The sequence below is a fragment of the Cebus imitator genome, unplaced genomic scaffold (assembly GCF_001604975.1).
Source record: "Cebus imitator isolate Cc_AM_T3 unplaced genomic scaffold, Cebus_imitator-1.0 Scaffold254, whole genome shotgun sequence".
NCBI lineage: Eukaryota > Metazoa > Chordata > Mammalia > Primates > Cebidae > Cebus > Cebus imitator.
In genome coordinates this window covers 1,551,641-1,572,226 of record NW_016107569.1, presented here as the reverse complement: position 1 = coordinate 1,572,226, position 20,586 = coordinate 1,551,641, and the positions used below count along the sequence as shown (strand labels likewise).

The 20,586-nt window shown below is 55.0% G+C and overlaps 1 protein-coding gene across 1 annotated transcript in view; it reads left to right on the top strand.

Moving 5' to 3' along the window:
• HMCN2 (hemicentin 2) overlaps window positions 1-20,586 on the top strand; it is a 164,954-nt gene that overhangs the window by 46,141 nt on the left and 98,227 nt on the right. Inside the window, exons 16-22 of the mRNA XM_037728076.1 lie at window positions 3,834-4,034; window positions 4,699-4,824; window positions 5,137-5,264; window positions 6,140-6,284; window positions 8,888-9,000; window positions 9,104-9,263; window positions 10,532-10,697. Coding sequence (XP_037584004.1) covers window positions 3,834-4,034; window positions 4,699-4,824; window positions 5,137-5,264; window positions 6,140-6,284; window positions 8,888-9,000; window positions 9,104-9,263; window positions 10,532-10,697 — 1,039 coding nt within the window. The remainder of the gene's footprint in view (window positions 1-3,833; window positions 4,035-4,698; window positions 4,825-5,136; window positions 5,265-6,139; window positions 6,285-8,887; window positions 9,001-9,103; window positions 9,264-10,531; window positions 10,698-20,586) is intronic.

The window sequence follows — 20,586 nt, the reverse complement described above, 5'->3', positions numbered from 1 at the left end:
CGGAAGCTGTGGGCACAGCTTCTTGGCACACGGAGCTAGGACAGATCAGGCTCCGAGTGTTTGTTGAGGCCATGGCGAGAGAAGCAGGTGCTGGGGTTCTAGAGAAGCGCAGATAATCCAGAATGTGCTGGTCTGGGCTGAATGGGCCAGGCTGGGCCAGGGCTGGGTGGGGCGCCTGAGGAGGCCGAAGGCGGGCTGGGCTGTGGCTGGAGCAGGCCTAGGTAGGAGGGTCTGGCCTGGGGGGTTGTGCTGCCTCAGAGTTGAGATCCTCTCAGGCTTGGGGTGCTCTTAGCCTTCCTTCACTTGCTCCATCATCCATTCCTCCAATACAGTGTCACCAGGTGCTTTTGTGCCAGGCCTTGTGCTGGGGACACAGGGCAGGTGAGACACAGCATCAGCCTTTGTGTTGCTCATGAGGCCAGGCAGAGAGACCAGAGGGCAGGCAATTAGCACACACAGAGCACCAAGTGGCTGGAAGGTTGCATCCTCAGGGGCTGTGGGTGCCCAGAGAAGGTTAATCCAGTGCTGGGGACCAGGAAGGCTTCTTGGAGGAGGTGACATCTAAACTGAAACCAGAAGCACCCAGAAAGATGATGAGCTGGGGAACAGTGTTCCAGGCAAAGGGAACAGCATGTGCAGCCCTCCCCATGGCAAGGGAAGTGAGGCAGAGTGGGAGGGTGGGGAGGGGGCAGCAGGATAGCTGCCACCTGGTACTGATCACTCCTGGTCTGGGGAGATACAGAGGAGTTTGGGCTGTGCCCTAAGGGGGTGGCGAGAGGTTTCCAGAGGAGGGCAGTATGTTCAGATGTTTCCACTGTGGCTGGGTCACCAGTGGCCTCTGGCCTTAACTTTAGGTCAGGGAAGGGATGGACAATGGCCCAGCACCTGTGGGTCTGGGGGGAGCTGGTCTGGCAGCGGTGGTGGGAAATGGAATTTCCTACCCATCTGGGTGGCAGCTGTGGTCCAGCCTTCCTGGCCAGGTTGGCAGAGGTCGGGAACGGGTGTGCACTGTGCCTGCTTCCTGCTGTTGAGCTGGAGGTGGCTTCCTGGCAGCGTCTGGGGCGTAGGAAGGGAGGCAACCTCCTCCTCTGTGCCAGGAGGGCCTGCACTTGCAGACCAGCCTGTGAGGCGCTGGTGCGTCATCTTCCAGGCCTGGCATGTGCCAGTCAGGAGTCCTGGCTCCATGCCCAGGCCCGCTGATACTTGCCTGCATTATTTACCTCTTAGAGTCTCTCTTTCCGCATCTGTGAAAGGGGAGGGTGGTAGCGGAACTGTGCTCATAGGGCCCCCGAGAGGCTTCCTGAGAATGTGCTTCACTCAGGGCTTATGTGGAATAAATAATCAATGCACGTGGGCATCCTTCCCCAAAATCTGTGTCCAGGCTGGCTGAGCTGACCAGGGCCCAGTGAAGCGGAGTGACTGGTCACATGGCTGGTGGCCTGACTGTGTGTGGCACCCCCTCCTGAGTTCAGTGCCCTGAGCTGTGGTCTGTGCTTTACTTGATTCCCCTCTAAATGGATGTGTCCTCTTTTTTTTTCTTTTGAGAGGGAGTCTCGGTCTCTTGCCCAAGCTGGAGTGCAATGGCATGATCTTGGGTCACTGCAACCTCTGCCTCCTGGGTTCAAGTGATTCTCCTGCCTCAGCTTCCCAAGTAGCAGGGATTACAGGTACACACCACCATTCCTGGCTAATTTTTGTATTTTTTGTAGAGATGGGGTTTCACCATGTTGACCAGGCTGGTCTTGAACTCCTGACCTCAAGTGATCCGCCCATCTTGGCCTCCCAAAGTGCTGGGATTACAGGTGTGAGCCACCACACCCGGCCTAAATGGATATGCCTCCTCTTTCTGTTCTCTCATTTCAGTCTCTGCTTCTTAGTCCCAACCTGGAAGCTCCTGGTTGCCAGGGGCCGACTGGGGAACAAGGAGATGTGCTGTTTTAGACACTAAAGATCCTCTGGCCGGCCTTGAGGGGGGAGTTGGGAAGAAATGGGCCAGGCTCTGTGATGAGGGGACAATGGCAAGGCGAATTCTCCATTGGGCACAGTGGGCATAGGCAGAAGGCCCTGCACTTATAGGGGTCCAGGACACTTTTCTAATTTTGATTTCTTTTAAAATCAGAAGAAAAAAATGACCAGTAGTGAATAGATAAAGACAAATCCAGCCTGCATCATGCATGTCTTTGTGCCAGTGCAGTAATGAAGTATGATTTTCCACGTTTTCTTATGGAGGCTGGAGCTGGGCTCTGCGGTCGGGCTGGGTGCAGCTGGGGAAGGTAGGCTGTTGGGGTGTTCTGCTCAGGGCAGGTGGGGCCCAGTGGCAAAGCTGTACCCCTGGGGGCCAGGGCTCTGCAGGAACCGTGACCTTGTCTAGGGCGAGCCCAAGCAAAGGCTTTCTGGGATTCTGGGATCGTGAGCTTTGGCGGCTGCCAGGCCCCGATGAGAAAGGGTGGTGTCTGAGGCTGGGTCCAAGACCGTCTTCCTCCTCACAGTAATTTTCCAAATCGTGTTTTTATCTCCCTGGAACTTCCCTAATCCCCAAGGCCAGGAGGGAAATTTGATGTCATGATTTGGATGGATGAAGGATATTTCTGGGGACAGATGGAAAGAACAAAGAGGCAGACGCTTTTCCATGGTGCCAGACTCAAAGGGTTAACAAAACAAAGCAAAACAAAAGGCCAGGGATCTCCCTGCTGCAGGGGCCTGCCTAGGGACAAGGACCTGAGGGCAGCGCCCAGAGGCTGCAGAGGGAGAGATCTGCACCCACTTGGCTTGGAGCTGTCCCTGGCCTGCTGACGGAGAGACAGCATCTTGAGTTTCTGTTTTGGGAAATAACTTGATTCTTTTTTTCTGCTTCTGATTATAAAAGTCAAATGATGCTTAGGAAAAAAGAAGATTTGGAAGAAACACTGCAAGCTATTAACAGTGGTTACCTTGGGGAAGGGTGTGGGATCTAGGGTGTGTGGAACAAGAATTAGGAGGATTTCCACGCTTTGTGTATGTGTTAGAATGTCTTATAACTCCTGGTGACCAGGACAGCCCTTGTTTAGCCGATTGTCCTGGGGTCACTATTAATGCAGCCCCTTTTCATTCCCGAGTGGCCCAGTTCAGACCCTAATGTTAGGGTCATGTTATTTATAATGAGCGAGTTTTAGTTCTGTGGTGGTGTTTGACATGCTCTTTATAAAAAAGTTCAGCCAACAGGGCAAGCTCTAGAGAAGAGGGTGAAGAAGACCTATAATCCCCCACGACGCTGGCTGTTTGGGGTGGTGGCCACAGAAGGGACTGTGGAAATGGCAGCTGAGTCCAGCCAGGCCCCCCTGGCCATGCTCTCCTCTGCAGAAGTGGGCCTGGCTCAGGCCAGGGGATTAAGCGTCAGAGGGAAGCTCAGGACCCCCCAAGAGGAAACCCCTGTGGCCCAGGAGGAGGCAGGCATAAGAGAGGGGATGCAGGGGTTGGAGTGAAGGCTCACCCTCAGCTCCTGTGTGAGTGGGTCACAATCAGACTCAGAAACACATCTTGCAGCCCATTGGAGGGGTTTTCTGAGAAGTGTCACAGCCAGAAGTGGGCATGTTGCTTCCCTGCACTCTGGGGTCAAGCTAGGCCCCTGAGACCCCTCGTACCATCCCATGAGTCACTCCCTTTGCCCATCCCAAGAGCTCTCCAGGGGTGGATACCATTCAGCTCAGGTTGACCCTGGAGCCCTGGACGGGAGTCGGTCCCTAGGTTCGCAAGGGCAATGGTACAGGGGTGGGGGAGAGGGGAGGCAGTCCTCTAGGAGAGGCCGCTGAGCGGGTCCAGCCTCCAGGCAGGGTTGACGGGTCTCCTCCCTGCAGATGCGCCCCGGCTGACGGAGCTGCCCCGGAACGTCACTGTGGAGCTGGGGAGTAGTGCCCTCCTGGCATGCCGGGCCACGGGCCGCCCGCCCCCGATGGTCACCTGGCATCGTGGAGATGGCCAGTCCCTGGGGTCCAGGCTGGGGCCCCGGCAGGGCAGCAGAACTCGGCAGCTGGACTCGGGAATGCTGTTCTTTGAAAGTAAGAGATTGAGGCTGGGGCAGGGTGGGCAGGGAGACAGGATGGCTTCCGACACCATAAACCCCCAGGCTGGGCGGCTGGATGGCCAGGTGGCCAGGAGCAGGACCCTGACCCCCAGCGCTGACCGTGGAGCAGGCTGATTCGGGGTCACACTTTGGCTGAGTGGCTCTGGCCAAGTCATTCCACTCTTCTGGTCCTGGTCATAATCATGACTGAAACCTATTACCTGCCTGGCTGATTAAAGCCAATTTATGGGGCTGCTGTGTGGATCATCTGCACTGAGTGCCTAGCACAGTTCTTGCCACATGCTAACTGTCACACACGTGTAAGCTACGATGATTACCGTAATTACCACTGTGCTACCCACCGCCCACTTTACCACACGCCAGGCCCGAGGTGGGTACGTTGTCGACCCGTCCCCATCACACTGCAAGGTATGGGCCAATTACCCTCATTCCATAGATGAGCAGACTGAGGCTTTCTCACCCTTCCAGAGTCCAGCTGTGTCCCTCACCCCTTCCCTCTCTGCCATCCCAGACTTCCCGCCTGAAGCTCGTAAGCCCAGGCCATGCCGAGGGCTCTCTGTGCACTGGGAAGCTGGAGCCTGTGGGGTCTGTGGCTGTGGTGTGCCCTGGCAGTCACACTCGTCTCTCATGCCCCTCAGGTGTGGCCCCAGAAGACCAGGCCCTGTATGTCTGTGAAGCTCGAAATGTCTTTGGGAAGGTCCAGGCGGAGGCCCGGCTCTTCGTCACTGGTCACGGTTCGCTGGTGGATCTGAGAGCCGTGGGAGGTGGGAGATGGGAGATGGGAGGTGGGAGGTGGGAGGTAGGCACTCCCCAGGGGCACAGCAAGGCCATGGGTACCTCCAGGGAGCCTCTCCTGGCCCATTTGTTGGAACAAATGAGTCCACAGCCAAACTCCCCAAGAACAGCACCTGTCCCCCTGTGTCCTGGGCAGTGTTCTGAGGATCCTGTGACTCTTCAGGGTCCCCAATTCTGATGCATCTCCCAGTTCCCTGGGGAGGGAGAAGGGAGCAAGCGCCTCTGTTCCCCAGACGACCACCCAGGGCACTTGTGGCTGACACCAGCTCCTCTCCCCACAGTCCCCCCACAGATCGCTGGCAGCGCCCCCACCGTCCGTGTCCTGGAGGGGCAGCCGGTGTCCCTGCCCTGCATCATCCTGGCTGGGCGGCCCCTCCCAGAAAGGCATTGGCTCAAGGCCGGCCAGCCTGTGAGTGCTGGGCTCCTCTGGGTGCAGTGGGCGGTGGCACCTGGGGAAGGAGGGGACTGTCACAGCCACGCCTTGGTCTCTGCATGGCTGCTCCCCCTCCTGGAAGTGTCCTCTTCCTTCTTTTGGCGGCATTTTGGAACCTTCTCTGATAATGCACTGATGCCGCTTGTTGCCCTCTGGAGTCCTGCTGGCTGTCACATGGGTCATAGCTGCTGGGTCCCTGGGAGCTCTGCGGGGGAATCCTGTGCACCAGGAGAGCTGTGGACCAGGGATCAGGGATTCTGTGGAGGCCCAGTCTCAATGCAGTGGTCTCCCCAGTTCTTATGGTTCCAGAGCAGGGAGTGCCCCGTGCAGTTTAATATCTGCCCCAGATACCAGCGCACGGCTGAACGCACGGGGGTTGCCTGATCCATCAGTTCATGTCCATGTGATTTTCTTGGTGTTCCTCTGTTTGGCCTCTCCTATCAACTCTTTCATTACCTCTTCCCTTTCCTTAATTCTTCTGCCTGGTCTCAGACACACTGAGTCCCTGTGCCCTGCAGGCTGCAAAGAGGTGCCTTCCCAGCTCTGCATTCCCGGGAGAGACTCTCATGGGCCCAGCTTGGGTCAGGCTCACCCTGGTCCAGGTGGCCAAGGGAGAGGTGGGATCAGGGTGTGCAGGGGTCAGACCTACCCACCCTGCAGGGTCTGTTGGGGGCTTCATTGGGCACCTAGGCTGGGGAGTCACAGAGCTCCTCAGCCTTCTCTGAGCCCCTGGCCTCTCAGTCCTGCCTGCTCCCTGCCGGCCTGGTGGGCGGCATAGTTTCCTGAGGGTTCTCTCTTACTGCCTCTGAATGAGGCCCGAGGCTAAGCTGGCTCTTCCTCACCCCCACCAGCTCCCAGCTGGCAGCCGGCATTCTGTCCGAGCAGATGGCAGCCTGCACCTTGGTCGGGCATTGCAGGAGCACGCGGGGAGGTACAGCTGTGTGGCCACCAACACCGCTGGCTCTCAGCGTCGGGACATCGAGCTGGTGGTCCAGGGTGAGTCCTGGGACCCCCGAGGTGGGGGTCGTGGGGCAGGGAACATGATGGGGTCGGGAATGTGCAGAGGTAACTTGATCTCGAATGCCTTTGCTTTACACACTGCACAAGTGATACACACTCTCTGTGGGAAAATTAGGGATTTTACAAGTTAAAAAATACTCTCAGGCTGGGCGTGGTGGCTCATGCCTGTAATCTCAGCACTTTGGGAGGTCAAGGCGGGCAGATCACCTGAGGTCGGGAGTTCAAGACCAGCCTGGCCAACATGGTGAAACCCCATCTTTAAAAAAAAAAAAAAATACTCTCATAATACCAGTAGCTAAGAATAACCAGATTTTACATTTTGACATGTATCTTTTCATACTGTCTCCACACACACTTATTTAAAAACCAGATCGAGTCACGTGCTGTCATTGTCTTGCCACCTATGTGTCCCCTCGTCAGTATGTTATGGTTGTTCTGTTTTCTGTCAATTAAGATTCAGAGGCATCAATTTAATAAGGGGACAATGGTGTCCCCTGATTATCTAATTATCTGATCACCTGTACCCTCCTGAGTCCCCCGACCCTGGGCACAAACAGCCTCGTGCTTACACGTTGCAGGTGACCTCGTACCTAAGTGACCAAGTCTTTCCTTAGGATAAATCCATTAATGTGGATTCAGTTTTGCATCACAGAGATTGTACATTTTTGGAATTTTAGTGTTTTGCCCAACTGCTCTCCTGCCCACAGCGCTGGGTTCTTTTGTTCACCCAACCGGGGAACCACTGTGCTTTTTAATGTAAGACAAGAAGTTTAAAACTAAATGTGGTTATATTTTGTGATTTACCGAGTATGTTTATATCTTCTTTATTCTCATTTGTTTCATGAACCCCCCAAGGGCTTAGTGGGAAGAATGCTCATTCCCCATTTTATAGTGGGGAGTTTTTAGTAGAGACGAGTTTCACCATGTTGGCCAGGATGGCCTCAAACTCCTGACCTCAGGTGATCTGCCTGCCTCAGCCTCCCAAAGTGCTGGGATTACAGGGTGTGAGCTATCACGCCCGGCCTGATAGCTTTTAAAATTGTCAAATATACATAAAATAAAATGTATTGTTTTGATGATGTTTAGGTGTGCAATGGTGTTACTACATTCACACTGTCGTGTGACTATCCCCAGTATCCATCTCCAGAACTTTCTCGCCATCCTGAACTGAAACTCCGTCCCCATTAGACATTAACTCCCCATTCCCCTCTCTCCTCAGCCCCCGGGAGCCGCCCTTCTACCTCTGATCTCTATGACCTGGCCCATTCTAGGGACTTCATATCAGTGGAATCGTGCAGTATTTGTCCTCCTATGTCTGGCTGATTTCACTTAGCAGGTTTTTAAGGTTCAGCCATGGTGTAGCATGTGTCAGAATTTTACTCCTTTTAAAAAAAAATAGACTGGACTTTTAAGAGCAGTTTAAGTTTATAGAAAAATTGAGCAGAAGGTACAAAGATTTCCCACATACCCCGGCCCCATTGTGCATAGCCTTCCTCACTGTCAACTACCCGACAGTGGCCCCGTTGTTACCATTGAAGACACGGCGTCATCACTCCAAATCCCAGAATTTACGCTGGGATTCCCTCTTGGTGTTTTTTATTTTTATTTTTATTATTTTGAAACAGTCTTGCTCTGTGGCCCACACTGGAGTCCAGTGGCGCGATCTCAGCTCACTGCAACTTCCACCTCCTGGGCTCAAGCAATTCTCTTTCCTCAGCCTCCCGAGTAGCTGGGACTACAGGTGCCCACCACCAGGCCCAGCTAATTTTTATATTTTTAATAGAGATGGAGTTTCACCATGTCAGCCAGGCTGGTCTCAAACTCCTGACCTCAGGTGATCCACCCATCTCGGCCTCCCAAAGTGCTGGGATTACAGGCATGAGCCACCACACCCGGCCCTTGGTGTTGTTTATTTTGTGGATTTGGATAAATGCTTAGTGACATGGATCTGCCACTGCAGTATCACCCAGAGAAGCTTCACTGCCCTAACAGTCCTCAGGGCTCTGCCTCTTCATTCCTCCCTCCCCCAACCCTGGCAACCGCTGATCTTATTGTTGTCTCCATAGTTTTTCTTTTCTTTCTTCTTCTTTTTTTTTTTTTTTGGAGACAGAGTCTCACTCTGCCTCCCAGGCTGGAGTGCAGTGGTGCGATCTTGGCTCACTGCGACCTCTGCCTTCCAGGTTCAAGCAATTCTCATGCTTCAGTCTCCTGAGTAGTTGGAATTACAGGTGCCTGCCACCACAGCTGGAATTTTTGTATTTTTAGTAGAGACGGAGTTTCACCATGTTGGCCAGGCTGGTCTTGAACTCCTGACCTCAAGTGATCCTCCTGCCTTAGCTTCCCAAAGTGCTGGATTACAGGCGTGAGGCACTGCCTCTGGCTGCTTTGCCTTTTCCAGAATGTCATACCGTTGGAGTTAATTTCCTTTCTTTTTAAGGCTGAATAGTCTTCCCTTGTGCACACACACCACATGTTGTGTGTCCATGCATCGCTGATGGACATTTGGGTTGCTTCGCTTTTGGCCGCTGTGAATGAGGCTGCTGTGAACCTTGGCTTTGACACTAGTTTGTTCATAACAGTGCCACCTAGAATCCATCCCACTGCCACCCACCACATCACCAATGAAGGGGTTCCTGCCTCTCTCCCCTGCGTCGCTTCAGGAGTTCCTGCCCCCACCATCACCTGGACCAAGGTAGGCAGTGCTTGTTACTGAGAGGGTAACCAGAGAGGTGGGCCCAGTGTGTCACTGGGTGGAGCTGTGGGCTCTGCTGACGTCACCTGTGCCTCTGCCCTAGGAAACCAATGCCCTGACCTCCGGAGGTCCCCTCTACAATGTGAGTAAGGAGGGCACCCTGCTCATCGCCCAGCCGTCCGCCCAGGATGCAGGGGCCTATGTCTGCACGGCCACAAACACCGTGGGCTTCTCCAGTCAGGAGATGCGGCTTTCTGTCAACAGTGAGTGATGGCAGCCCTGCCTGGGAGAGGGGCTCAGTGGATTTGGAGACAGAGTCCCAGCTCAGCCCTGTGGAGCCTGACAGGGAAGCTGTCACATCAGCAAGTCCTGCAGTGTCCTGTGGCTCTGCACGGGACCCACGCCCCCAGCAGCCCCCTCACCCGCCTCTCTCTGCCCCAGACCCTCTGGCCTCCTTTCTGTTTCTGGAATGGTCCATCCTGCCTGTGCACATGTAGTTCCTTCTGCTTGGAATGACGTTCCCTCACCTCTGGGCCCAGCTGACGGCTCCCATCTGTTAGCTCTCAGCTCTCCCTGATCCCCTAGGCTGGTCAAGTCACTTTGCTGTAAACCATGAAGCGTCCCCTTCCTGGCACCCATCACAGCTGTGGTGCAATACTTTATCCCATAGGGAGCTTTTTGGTACCAGTGTTGCCCAAGGACCCTGAAGGCTGGGAGGATGGGGCAGGGCTGGCCCTCGTCTGGGAGGAGTGAGCACATGTACAAGCCAGGTTTTTTCTCTCATAGACCCTCACAGTCAGTATGTTTATATTACAAATATTTCTTAATGGGGGAGCATTTCCTCTCTGAACTCCAAACGTATGGGGAAACACGGGAGGGCTAGGTGGGTTTTGATGTCCCCAGCTGGCTGGCTTGTTTCATTGTTGCTGCTCTTGTAGCAAGTGCCTTCCTTGTATGAGCTAGAAAGACGGAGGAGGGCAGGGAGGAGGAGGGAAGGGTACCGCAGTCTCTGCCGTCAAGGGGTCTTCAGCTTAATATGAGAAAGAGGTGACATGCCCAGATTGCCATAAATCCCTGACCGGGGAGGTCCCTCAGGACCAGGAGGTCCGGAGGGAGGGTCTGTGCATTCTTTGGTGGCTGATATCGTAGGAATAAATGAACGAGCAAGAGGAGAAGGTAGAGAGCGGGGAGGAGTTCAGAGTCCGCCAGAATGTCCCTGGGGAAGGGACGGCAGGATGAAGAGAAGCCAGGGGAGACACAGACCTGGGGCAGGAGGGACCGGGTCAGGGTCCTCAGAGCAAGATGGTGGCAGGGAGGTGGGTGGGGAGAACTGAGCGAAAACCCTGGGACCTGGGTCTCACCGGCAACCTGCACTCTCCCTCTTCTGACAGCCACACCCACCTCTGGACCTCCTGAGCGTCAAGGTCGCAGCACTGGCTCTGCTTCCCGGTAGAGCCGCCACGTGGCCCAGGGCACCCATGGACCCCTTTCCCCTCTGCCCGCTGACAGGCCCTGCTTCCTCTCCCCACAGCCAAGCCCAGGCTTCGTATGAATGGGTCACATGATGCAGATGTGCCTCTGAGAGTCATGGCGAAAGCTGGTGAAGAGGTGACCCTGGACTGCGAGGCCCAGGGCTCCCCACCCCCCCTGGTCACCTGGATGAAGGACTCCCACCCTCTGCCACACACCACCAACAGGTAACCCCAGGCCATGGCCTCAAGTCAGGAAGGGACAGAACTTAGGGCTGGAGGGAAACCTGCCTCAAGGTGACCAGTGACCCGGCAGGGGTCTTGGACCCTGCAGACTCTCCCTTAGGATGCTCCTGGGCTTCCGCACACGGGGCTGCTATCCATGGGCCCCCAGAAGCCTGGAAGGAGCCTCTAGAGGGTGCCTGGAAGCCTAGGGTGAGACTTCCTGTCTGAAATCATGCCCACTGGACACCTTGTGCGCCAGCCGCTGGGCGTTGCCTGCGGGATCCCGTTTAATCTGCACGGCCACCCTTGATATCTGATAGGACACTGACGCTCGGCCAGGGACTGAGCTGCTCGCCATCACCCGGCTAGGCAAGAGCAAAGCCAGGGCTGGGACCACATCCCCGCCATGACACACTCCACCCCGAGGCCTGCTCTGCAGGACCAGGTGTCTGGCGGCTGAGCTGTCTGACTCAGCTGCTCCCGGTCCGATCCTGGGAGTGGGCGGACAGGGAGGAGGCTGGCTTGGGTGTCCTTCAAAGCTACGCTGTACCCCCCAGGAGGGGATGCGGGGGATGCTAGGGCCCTTGCCCCTGGCTGGGGGGTTCTGTGGCTCAGGCCAGTGACATCAGCCCTGGCAGGGTCTTTGAGATGTTCCAGAACCAGAAGGTCTCAGAGCAGCCTGCTCTGTAACGCATCCCCCCAATCCACATGTCAGTGTTTCTCAGAACATGTGTGGTGAGTCCTGCCAATCCTTGCAGTGGGGCACCCCTGAAGGTGGCGGGGTCCCAGGGAGCCGGCCCTAGACAGCATCTCCAGGGCCCCCCATGCCCTGTTGGCATCACTGCAGCTCTATGTTGTGGGGTAGGGGTGTGGTGGGGGCTTCGGGAGCCCGCAGCTCCCCAAGAAAGCCTGGTCCTCGCTCCTTGGCTGGGTGGTGGCCCTCGGCCAGAGGATGCATGTTGATTTATGGCTTGTTACTGAAACGGAACCGCATTCTCATTTGTTCACCCCTCCTCGCTGTGGTGCGTTAATGGGTCAGCCGGGAGCTGTAAATTTGAGAAAGCCGCTTTTGCAATCCCAGGGTGTTGTGTGTTCCCTCTCCCTTGCCCTCTTCACTTCGTGCTGGCTTACACTGTTTTCTCCCCAAATTTGGGAAATTTGGAAGTTTATCTAAAGGAGGAGGAAAATATGCTGGGGGTGGGGTGGGGTTAAGTACTCAGGCCCTGGAGCTCCCCAGAGCCAGTGCTGATGATCTTTTTAATTTTATTTCATTTTTTTTATAAAGACGGGGTTTCACCATGTTGGTCAGGCTGGTCTTGAACTACCGACTTCAGGTGATCCGCCCGCCTTGGCCTCCAAAGTGCTTGGATTACAGGCGTGAGCCACCACGCCCGACCCAGCACTGATGATCGATCTGCCTGCTGTCTTCTTAGTTGTGTGACCCCGGGTGGCCACTGGCTCCTCTTAGCCTGTCCCTCCGTCTGCAAGGTGGATGTTATTTAAATAGCGCCCTTGTGGGTTAATGTTGGATGTGCAGTGCTTAGGAAGTCAGATGTGCTGAAAAATTGCTCCCTTTCATGTTATTTCCCTGCTGTTGCTGTCCGCAAACTGAGACATCATCTCCAGCTTTTACAAATTTATCCTGTCCTACCACACCTGTTACCTCAATTCTCACCCACTTTTTAAATGTAAAAGCTTTAAGGCTGGGTGCGGTGGCTCACGCCTGTAATCCCAGCACTTTGGGAGGCCGAGGTGGGCAGATTACGATATCAGGAGTTCAAGACCAGCCTGGCCAAGATGGTGAAACCCTGTCTTTCCTAAAAATACAAAAATTAGCTGGGCATGGTGGCAGGCACCTGTAATCCCAGCTACTTAGGAGGCTGAGGCAGGGAATTGCTTGAACCTGGGAGGTGGAGGTTACAATGACCTGAGATCGTGCCATTGCACTCCAGCCTGGGTGACAAGAGCAAGACTCCATCTCCAAAAGAAAAACGTTATTGACATATAATTCACGTACTGTATCATTTGCTTATTTAGAGTTTACCGTTCAGTGTTTTTCGTATATTCGGACTTGTGCAACCATTACCAGAACCAATTTTAGAACATGTTCATCACTTTCCAAAACAAACTTCATACTCAGTGGCAGCCACCAAACGCCCATTCCTGCCCTGTTCCCACTACAGCCCCAACAGCCACGAATCTGCTTTCTGCCCATTCTAGACACACACACACAACCACACTCAGCCTCTTGCAGACACATCACACCCCCCGTCCCTCAGTGACTCGACAAGAATGTCACAGAGACTTAACTTTTTAAGTTAAGTGGAAAACACACAGCGAGACTTTCTGTCTGTCTGCTTCCCCCTCCCCCTCCCCTCCCCTTCCTCCTCTTCCTTACATCCTCTTCCTCTTCCCCTCCCCATCTCCCTCTTCCCTTTCCCTCCTCCTCCTCCCTTTCCCGTTCCTTCTCTTCCTCTCCCCCTTGTCCTCCTCATCCTTCCTTCTCCAAGGATGCCCCCAGGCTCAGCCTCAAAGCTGCCGTTCTGGAAGCTGGAGAACTTACGTGGATGATGCGGCTGACAAGTTGTAGATGAGAGGGGCCAGCTGCCCTCCAAAGCCCTCCCTGCTCCCTTGCTCCTCTTCTTGCTGAGTTGCCCCAAGGACAGGGCTCCACGGCAGCACTTTCTCCTGTCCGTGGGGAATTCTGTGGTGTTGTCGGGGCTGAGAGCCCAGATGTGCTGAGGAGCCTCCGAGGAGGGGGAATGGAGGGGTCCATTCCCCCTTGGCCAGGGGTGGCCCTCTCCTGCCAGTGCCCTGGAGGTGGGTGGGGTGGATGGCACGGTGCCCAGGGCACTGAGGAGGAAACAGAAACACATGGGGTGTGACGTGGAACCTGACCCTGCAGCTCCTGGGGCTGGGCCCCAACACACACACAGACATGCAGACACGCACAGACACACGCACAGGGGCACACGTGTCAGGCGGGCCACTGCTCTCTGAACTCTGAGGTATCTTCGGCTCTCTGAGTCAGCGAGTTCTAACAGAGGAAGCATCCTAGAAGCCTGAGAAGCCATGAAGTTCTGAGCCCCCCAGCCACATCCCCATCCCTTCAGAGTGGCTCTGGTCCTGGTAGGGGATGTCCTAGAAGTAAGTCTCATGCATCTTACCTTCTGACCTCATCATGGATTCCTTTCCTCTTTTACCCATTTTCTCAATTCCTCCTGGCCCACGTCACTTGCTTTTCCTTTTTATTTTTATTTTTTTTTGAGATGGAGTCTCACTCTGTTGCCAGGCTGGAGTGCAATGGCATAATCTTGGCTCACTGCAATCTCCGCCTCCCGGGTTCCAGCCATTCTCCTGCCTCAGCCTCCCCAGCAGCTGGGACTTCAGGCACACACCACCACGCCTGGCTAATTTTTTGTATTTTTAGTAGAGATGGGTTTCACCATGTTGGCCAGGATGGTCTCGATCTCCTGACCTCGTGATCCACCCGCCTCAGCCTCCCAAAGTGCTGGGATTACAGGTGTGAGCCACCGCGCCCGGCCTGCTTTTCCTTTTAAAGGGCAAAGTAACATTCCAGGGCGCTCGGCTCCCATCATCGCTAGGCCATCGCTGTGTGTGGGGCACAGCCACGTTGCCACCTCTCTTGGTCATAAATGAGACTGTTGAAGCAGCTTCGCACAAGGCTCCTCTTCATCTCCTGGGTCAGGTCCTTGGGGGATGATCCCGAAAGCCAACAGTGAAGTTCAAGGGTGGGAATGGTCACTGAGTGCTTCTTTCCTGGGGGACTTGTTTTTGAAAAGGACATTCAAGTTGTAAATTCAAAATTGAAGTCAGCAGCATTGACTGAGCAATATTCCGTGCCCAGGACTATGTCGAAGCCTCGGAGACACAAGACATGGGCCTGGGCTGGGTGTGAGGTCAGGTGGCAGAAGACCTGGGGTCCCGTCCCAGCTTCACCCCAGATTGCCCGCTGACCTTGAGCAAGACCCTTCCCTTCTCCCCTCCCTGGGCCTCAGTCTTTCCATTTGAGAAATGAAAGAGTTGAACAGGCGATGGCGGCCAGAGAGCATCTCGGGGCCCTGGCCCCATGATTCAGCCCAGGGATGCTGGGGCGAGGCAGTGTTTCCAGGCAACAGTGTTTGTTTGGGATTCCGATGAGGAGATGGGACGGCTGCGAGCACTCCTGGCTCTGGCTTTGGCTCCCAGAGGCAGCCCGCCAGCATCCCACACGGGGCCAAATCCCAAATCCCTAATCCCCAGCGCGGCGGGGGGCAGTGGGAGGACGGTGTGCTCCTGTCTCCTTCCTCCAAGTTTTCTTCCTTTCATGCCCCCGCCACCCTTCTCTGCCCCTTCCCAAACACACTGCAGGACAGGCCACCCACCCATCCTTCTCCTGGAAGGAGGCGACTGGGACGGCTCATTAGAGGCGAGAGGTGGGGCCTGCAGCTGGGATCTGGTGACTTGCGACAGGGAAAGCAGCTCAGTGCTCTCTGCAAGTCAGTGGCATGCCTGCACGGCCCAGCGCCCTGCATGGGGACTGTACCTTGGTGGAGCCTCCAAGCACTTGTTGGTTTCTGGCCTGGTGGCTCTGGAGTCGGCCTTAGCCTGTGGCCAGTGGCTGTCTTTCTGGAGAACATTTAAGTTTACTCGCCTTCTGAGCCGGACATTTACATCACCGTGGCAGCTAGGAAGGAGCGTGGTTGCAAAGCGTGAGGGTCAAGTCCTAGCTGCGCCCTGGCCAGCTGAGTGGCCATGGACACCAGGACCCCACCTCCGGAGGCTCAGTCTTCTCTGCAAGAGGGGGTGTGGTAGCAGGGTCTGCCTGCCTTGTGGGTGTGGCTGTTGGGAGTCTAAGTGAGAGTGTGCTTAGTGGCACAGTGACATACAGAAAGGGCTCAGTAGTTGACAGCTGTGGCTTCTGTCAGCACCATCCTCCGTGCCACCAGCATCACAGGGCTCATACCTCCAGGCTCACGGGGTGGCACCGACTCCGTCTCCTTCCACCTGTTTATTGAGCTTGGCCCCTTGGCGGGTCTCAGGCACCTCCTCCTGAATTTCTCCAGTGTGACTTTCCCTCGGCGGCTTCCTCACAGGGTCTGTGATGCTGGACAGGTGCGAGTCGGGGCGGTGGTTGCCAGGAGGGGTGCTCTCTAGGCTGCCTGCCCAGGCTCAGACCCTGTCCTGGTCCCAGCAGACACAGGGCTGGCGTCTACTGGCACATAGTGGGCATCTGTTGAGTGTTGCCTGACTGTGTGCTCTGTGCTGAGGACCGGCCCCGCAGCAGGCTGCGTGACTCTGGGGGGAGTGCCGTTCATTCCACAGCTGCTGGCCCTGCTGGGTGCTTTAGAGACAGAGTCAGTAAGAACAACAACGTGGGAGACAGCGGGGTTCTGGGGAGGGCAGGAGGGTAGTGCTGAGATGGTCTGGGGTGAGGGAGGGGGAGCAGGGACCAGTGTCGGTGAAGGTGGGGAAGGGAGTGTGTGGAGTGGACAGGAAACAGCTGCCATTTGCTATGAAATATTTATTGAACACCTAATGTGGGTCAGGCCAGGACCCATGCTGAGCCGGGGACATGCCGGGGACCTGGGCAGACCTGGCTGCCCCCATCATGGAGTCATCAGACAGCATAACGGCAGGTGTGGTAAAGTGCATAGCGGCATGGGGAACATGTACCGTGAAGCAGGGCGTTGCCCGGGCAGCAGAGAGGGCTTCTCTGAGTGCTGCAAAGGTGTATGCTGGGGCTGAGGCGGACAGGGGAGGCTGGGAGCTGGCATCATTCCCGGCATTTTCTAGCAGATGCCCTTTGCTCTCCCTGGGCAGCCCTCGGCCTGTGGGCCCCTCTCGCATCTCCCCACCACTCTGACATCTGCGTGCGCCTCACTGCAGGGGCTCAAGCCAGATGCATGTCATAAACAGGAAATTCCCCTCGAACCTCTCCACTCTAATCTGGGCGTTGCACGGAGCCATCTGGCCGTGCATGCCGCGGTGAAGTCTGCCCCGCTCTTCACACCACGCGGCCGACGGCGGCCTGTTCCTCGGAGACTCTGTGGCCTCCTCCCTTTCTCCCATCTCTGCCGCCTCCTCTTCCCTGCTGGGCTGTGGCCCCCAAACCTCCCACTGAGTCTCTGGGAATGTGACGGGAGAGCGCTAGAGGACAGAAGGCGCAGGCGGTGGGCCGCCCTGGAAACCTCAGACCTGTGGATGCAGCTTCACCTTTTCCCTGAGTCTCGGCAGAGCATGAGAAGGGCCATCTCTCTGCCAGATCTGAGCATGTCCTAGAGATACCAAGGCAGATAAGACGGATGTCCCCTTGGAGCCACAGGCAGGGAGGTGACAGGTGATGACAAGACAGTGTGGTGAAGGCTATGAGGGCAGGAGGTACAGGAAGCTGTGGGAGCCTACAGGATGGACCTGCCAGCCTGGGGCATCAAGTCAGCCGTCCTGGAGAAGGTGATGTCTCTGTATTGAAAGACGAATCTGGTATTATCCAGGTGAATGGGAAGTGCAGGTGTGTCCCAGAAAGAAGGAACAGCATATGCAAAGTCAGGGTGGTGAGATGGGCCTGACCCCCTGGGAGGAACAGTGGTCCAGTCCCCCCATGCAGGGATGGGGGAGTTGGGGGCGGTCTGTGTAGGTCCACATGGGCCATGCTGCTGTGCTTGGTTTTTGTCAGGGAGTGGTGGGCAGCCGCAAAGGGTTGAGAGCAGGTCAGGATGTGGCCAGTTAGGCATTTGGAGCAGACACAGGCTCTGCTGGGCAGGTCCTGGGTCCTTTGGCCTCGGCTTGTCCGTCTATAAAATAGATTCTCCCATTTCTTCCTTGGTGATGTAGCAGGTGGAATCTGCCCCCAGGAAATGACCTGCGGCTGCTCCTAAGAAAGATAAGATACCTGCTTCTATTGTTGTGAATTAACACTTGTGGAAGTTTTTAGTTTTTTTTTTTCAGAAGCCCCCACTTCCTATCTTTTTAAGGGTTTGGTGAGGAGGGGAGCAGGGGTTCTACGGTCTTAAAGTTCTGGAGGCAGCTTCTCAGGTAAGAGTCTGGAGCTGCCTTCTTTTCTTTTTTCCTCCTTCCCTCCCTCCCTCTTTCTCTTCCCTCCTTCTTTTCTCTTTCCTTCCTTCTTCCCTCCTTTTCTCCTTTCCTCCTTCCTTCTCTTCCTTCCTTTCTTCCTTCCTTTTTCTTCACAGAGTCTTGCCCCGTCTCCCAGGCTGGAGTGCAGCAGCATGACCAGAGCTCTCAGACTCTTGGGCTTGAGTGATCCTCCCACCTCAGCCTCTCGAGTAGCTGGGACCACAGGCATGTGCCGCCATGCCCAGCCAATTTTTATTTTTTGTAGTAACAAGGTCTCCTCTTGTTACCCAGACTGGGTGCTGCCTTTTCAAATATGAAATGGGGCTGAGAGATGTTGACTGCCCTGCCTGGGGCTGCACAGCATGTCTGAAGCACAGTTGGACCTCGGATCCAGAACTCCAGTTCCTACCTTCCCACTGACCCACACTACCCCTGTTTGCCAGCCCAGGCATGGCGACGATGTCCAGGGAGCGAACTGCATCCCAGCCTAGAATGTGATTGAGTGTATCAGTTTCAGCATCAAATGGGTTTGGCTCTTGATTAGTGGGTATCGATATATCAACATTATTTAATTTTTCAAAAAATCATAGAAGAGAAAATTTAAAGCCGGGTGTGGTGACTCACACCTTTTATTCCAGGACTTTGGGAGGCTGAGGCGGGAGGATCACGAGGTCAAGAGATCAAGACTATCCTGACAAACATGGTGAAATTCCGTCTCTACTTAAAAAAAAATACAAAATTTAGCTGAGTGTAGTGGCACACGCCTGTAGTCCCAGCTGCTCGGATGGCTGAGGCAGGAAAATCACTTGAACCTGGGAGGTGGAGATTGCAGTGAGCTGAGATTGCACCACTGCATTCCAGCCTGGCGACAGAGCAAGACTCTGTCTCAAAAAAAAAAAAAAAAAAAAAGAAAAAGAAAAAAAAAAGAAAATTCAAGCTGGAGTGGCAGACAGAGTAGAGCTATGCTGCAGTAGAGATGTTTACCCCTTGCCAAGACACACACGTACCGATGTGGTGTTTTCCCACTTTTTCCTTTGCACTATAAAGACTGAACGACCTGCTCAGGGCTGCCCAGCTGATTGAAGTCCAGGGAGAGATCCCAGACCCTGGCTGGGGATTTGTATCACACGAATAGCAAGGCAGTATAGGTGACCTGGAGGAGGTGGTGTCTCAGTATTCAAAGATGAGCAGGTGTCATCCGTATACTATGTCCCCAGCACCTTAGGCTTTGTGTGCGTGATGTCAGCTCATACGTGCCGCCTCCTGTGACTCTGGATAGGCACCCTGAAACTCAGGAAGACGGCATCCTTGGCCCAAGGTCGGCCTGTAAGAGGCAGGATGGTGGTTCTCACCAGGACACTTACCATCGGAGACCTGCGCCCATCTGCCCTGCCATGCTGCTTCTCGGGAAAGGGGCACGTCTTCATGTCCCCAGGCAGTGGCTCCCTGGAGGTGGTTCCCCAGCCACTTGTATCAGCTACCTAGGGCTTTTTAGCAAAACCCCAATTCCCACCTCCTCCATGGAATCAGAGTTTCTGGGTAAGGCCTGAGAATCAGCATGTTTCACCTGCAGCTGGGAGATTCTGATGAGAACCCCTGCCCTACAAGGTGTGAGACCATTGAGAGCAGAGGGTGTGAGCCTGTAGTCCAGGAGACCTGCTCTGGGGCGTGGGAGATACAGAAGCAGTGTGTCAAGAGCTCTGCTGTTGAGAGAGAGAGAGAGAGAGAGAGAGAGAGAGAGAGAGAGGCAGGGAAGAGAAGAGGAAGGGAAGGGGAAGGGAAGGAAAGGAAGAGATAAAGAAAGATCTAAATGTTTAAATGTCCCCTCAAAAGGGAGCAAGTTAATACATTGTGGTGTAATCATACAAGGGAATACTACACAACAGTCAAAAATGAATGAATTAGACCTATATACATCCTCACGATGCCATTTATGCCGTGATATAGCTCATGATGCAAGTTTTCAAACATGCAAAACAGCACTGTGTGTTATTTACGCGTGTGCTCTTGTCTCCGTGGAAGCAGCTGACTGTTGAGTGCCTCTCTGTTGCAGATGCTGTGCTGTGAATTAGGTCATTCGGTTCTTTTGACAGCCTGTGAGGGACGAGCACAGCTGACAGCTCTATTTTCCAAAACGAGGTGACTTAGGCACAGGAAGGTGAGGCGACTTGTCCATCCTCACACAGGAAGCACATGGCTAAGCAGGTTAGACCGAGGCGATCCAGCCCAGTGCCACCACCCACTGTGCCATCCACAGCCACCCTCAGAGAACTTGTCCCAAGAGGCTGCTGGATGCTTGGGGCAAAAGGATGGAGGGGGTGGCTGGGAAGGGGTGTCATTGCCCCACTTTACAGATGGGGAGACAGAGGCTCAGCGGGCAAAGCCCGTAGCCCAAGGTTGCACAGGGAATGAATGATGGCATTGACCTTGATAATGACTGCATGGCCCTCACTTCACTTACCGCATCTCATGTGATTCTTGCGGCTGCCTGAGAGGTGGGGGCTATGAGGAGCCCTAAGGATTTTATAAGGGGGTTCTGTGATCCCTGTTTTATAGAGGAGGAAACTGAGCCTCAGCAGATAGCAAGGCGGGAGCATCCCAGATAGCAAGGACTGTAGCATCCCAGGCCTGCTGAGTTCTAGAGCCCAGCTGCTGAGCGCAGGGCCAGCGGCTGGCCCTTAGAGTCCCCCGCCCCCATGCTGGCTGCGTGCTCTTGGGGCCAGCCAGGGTCAGTGGCCACAGCTGCCCTCCCTATTTTACGGAGGAAGGGGCTGTGCAGAGCCAGCACATATGGGCCGGTGACATCATGTCTGCGGGG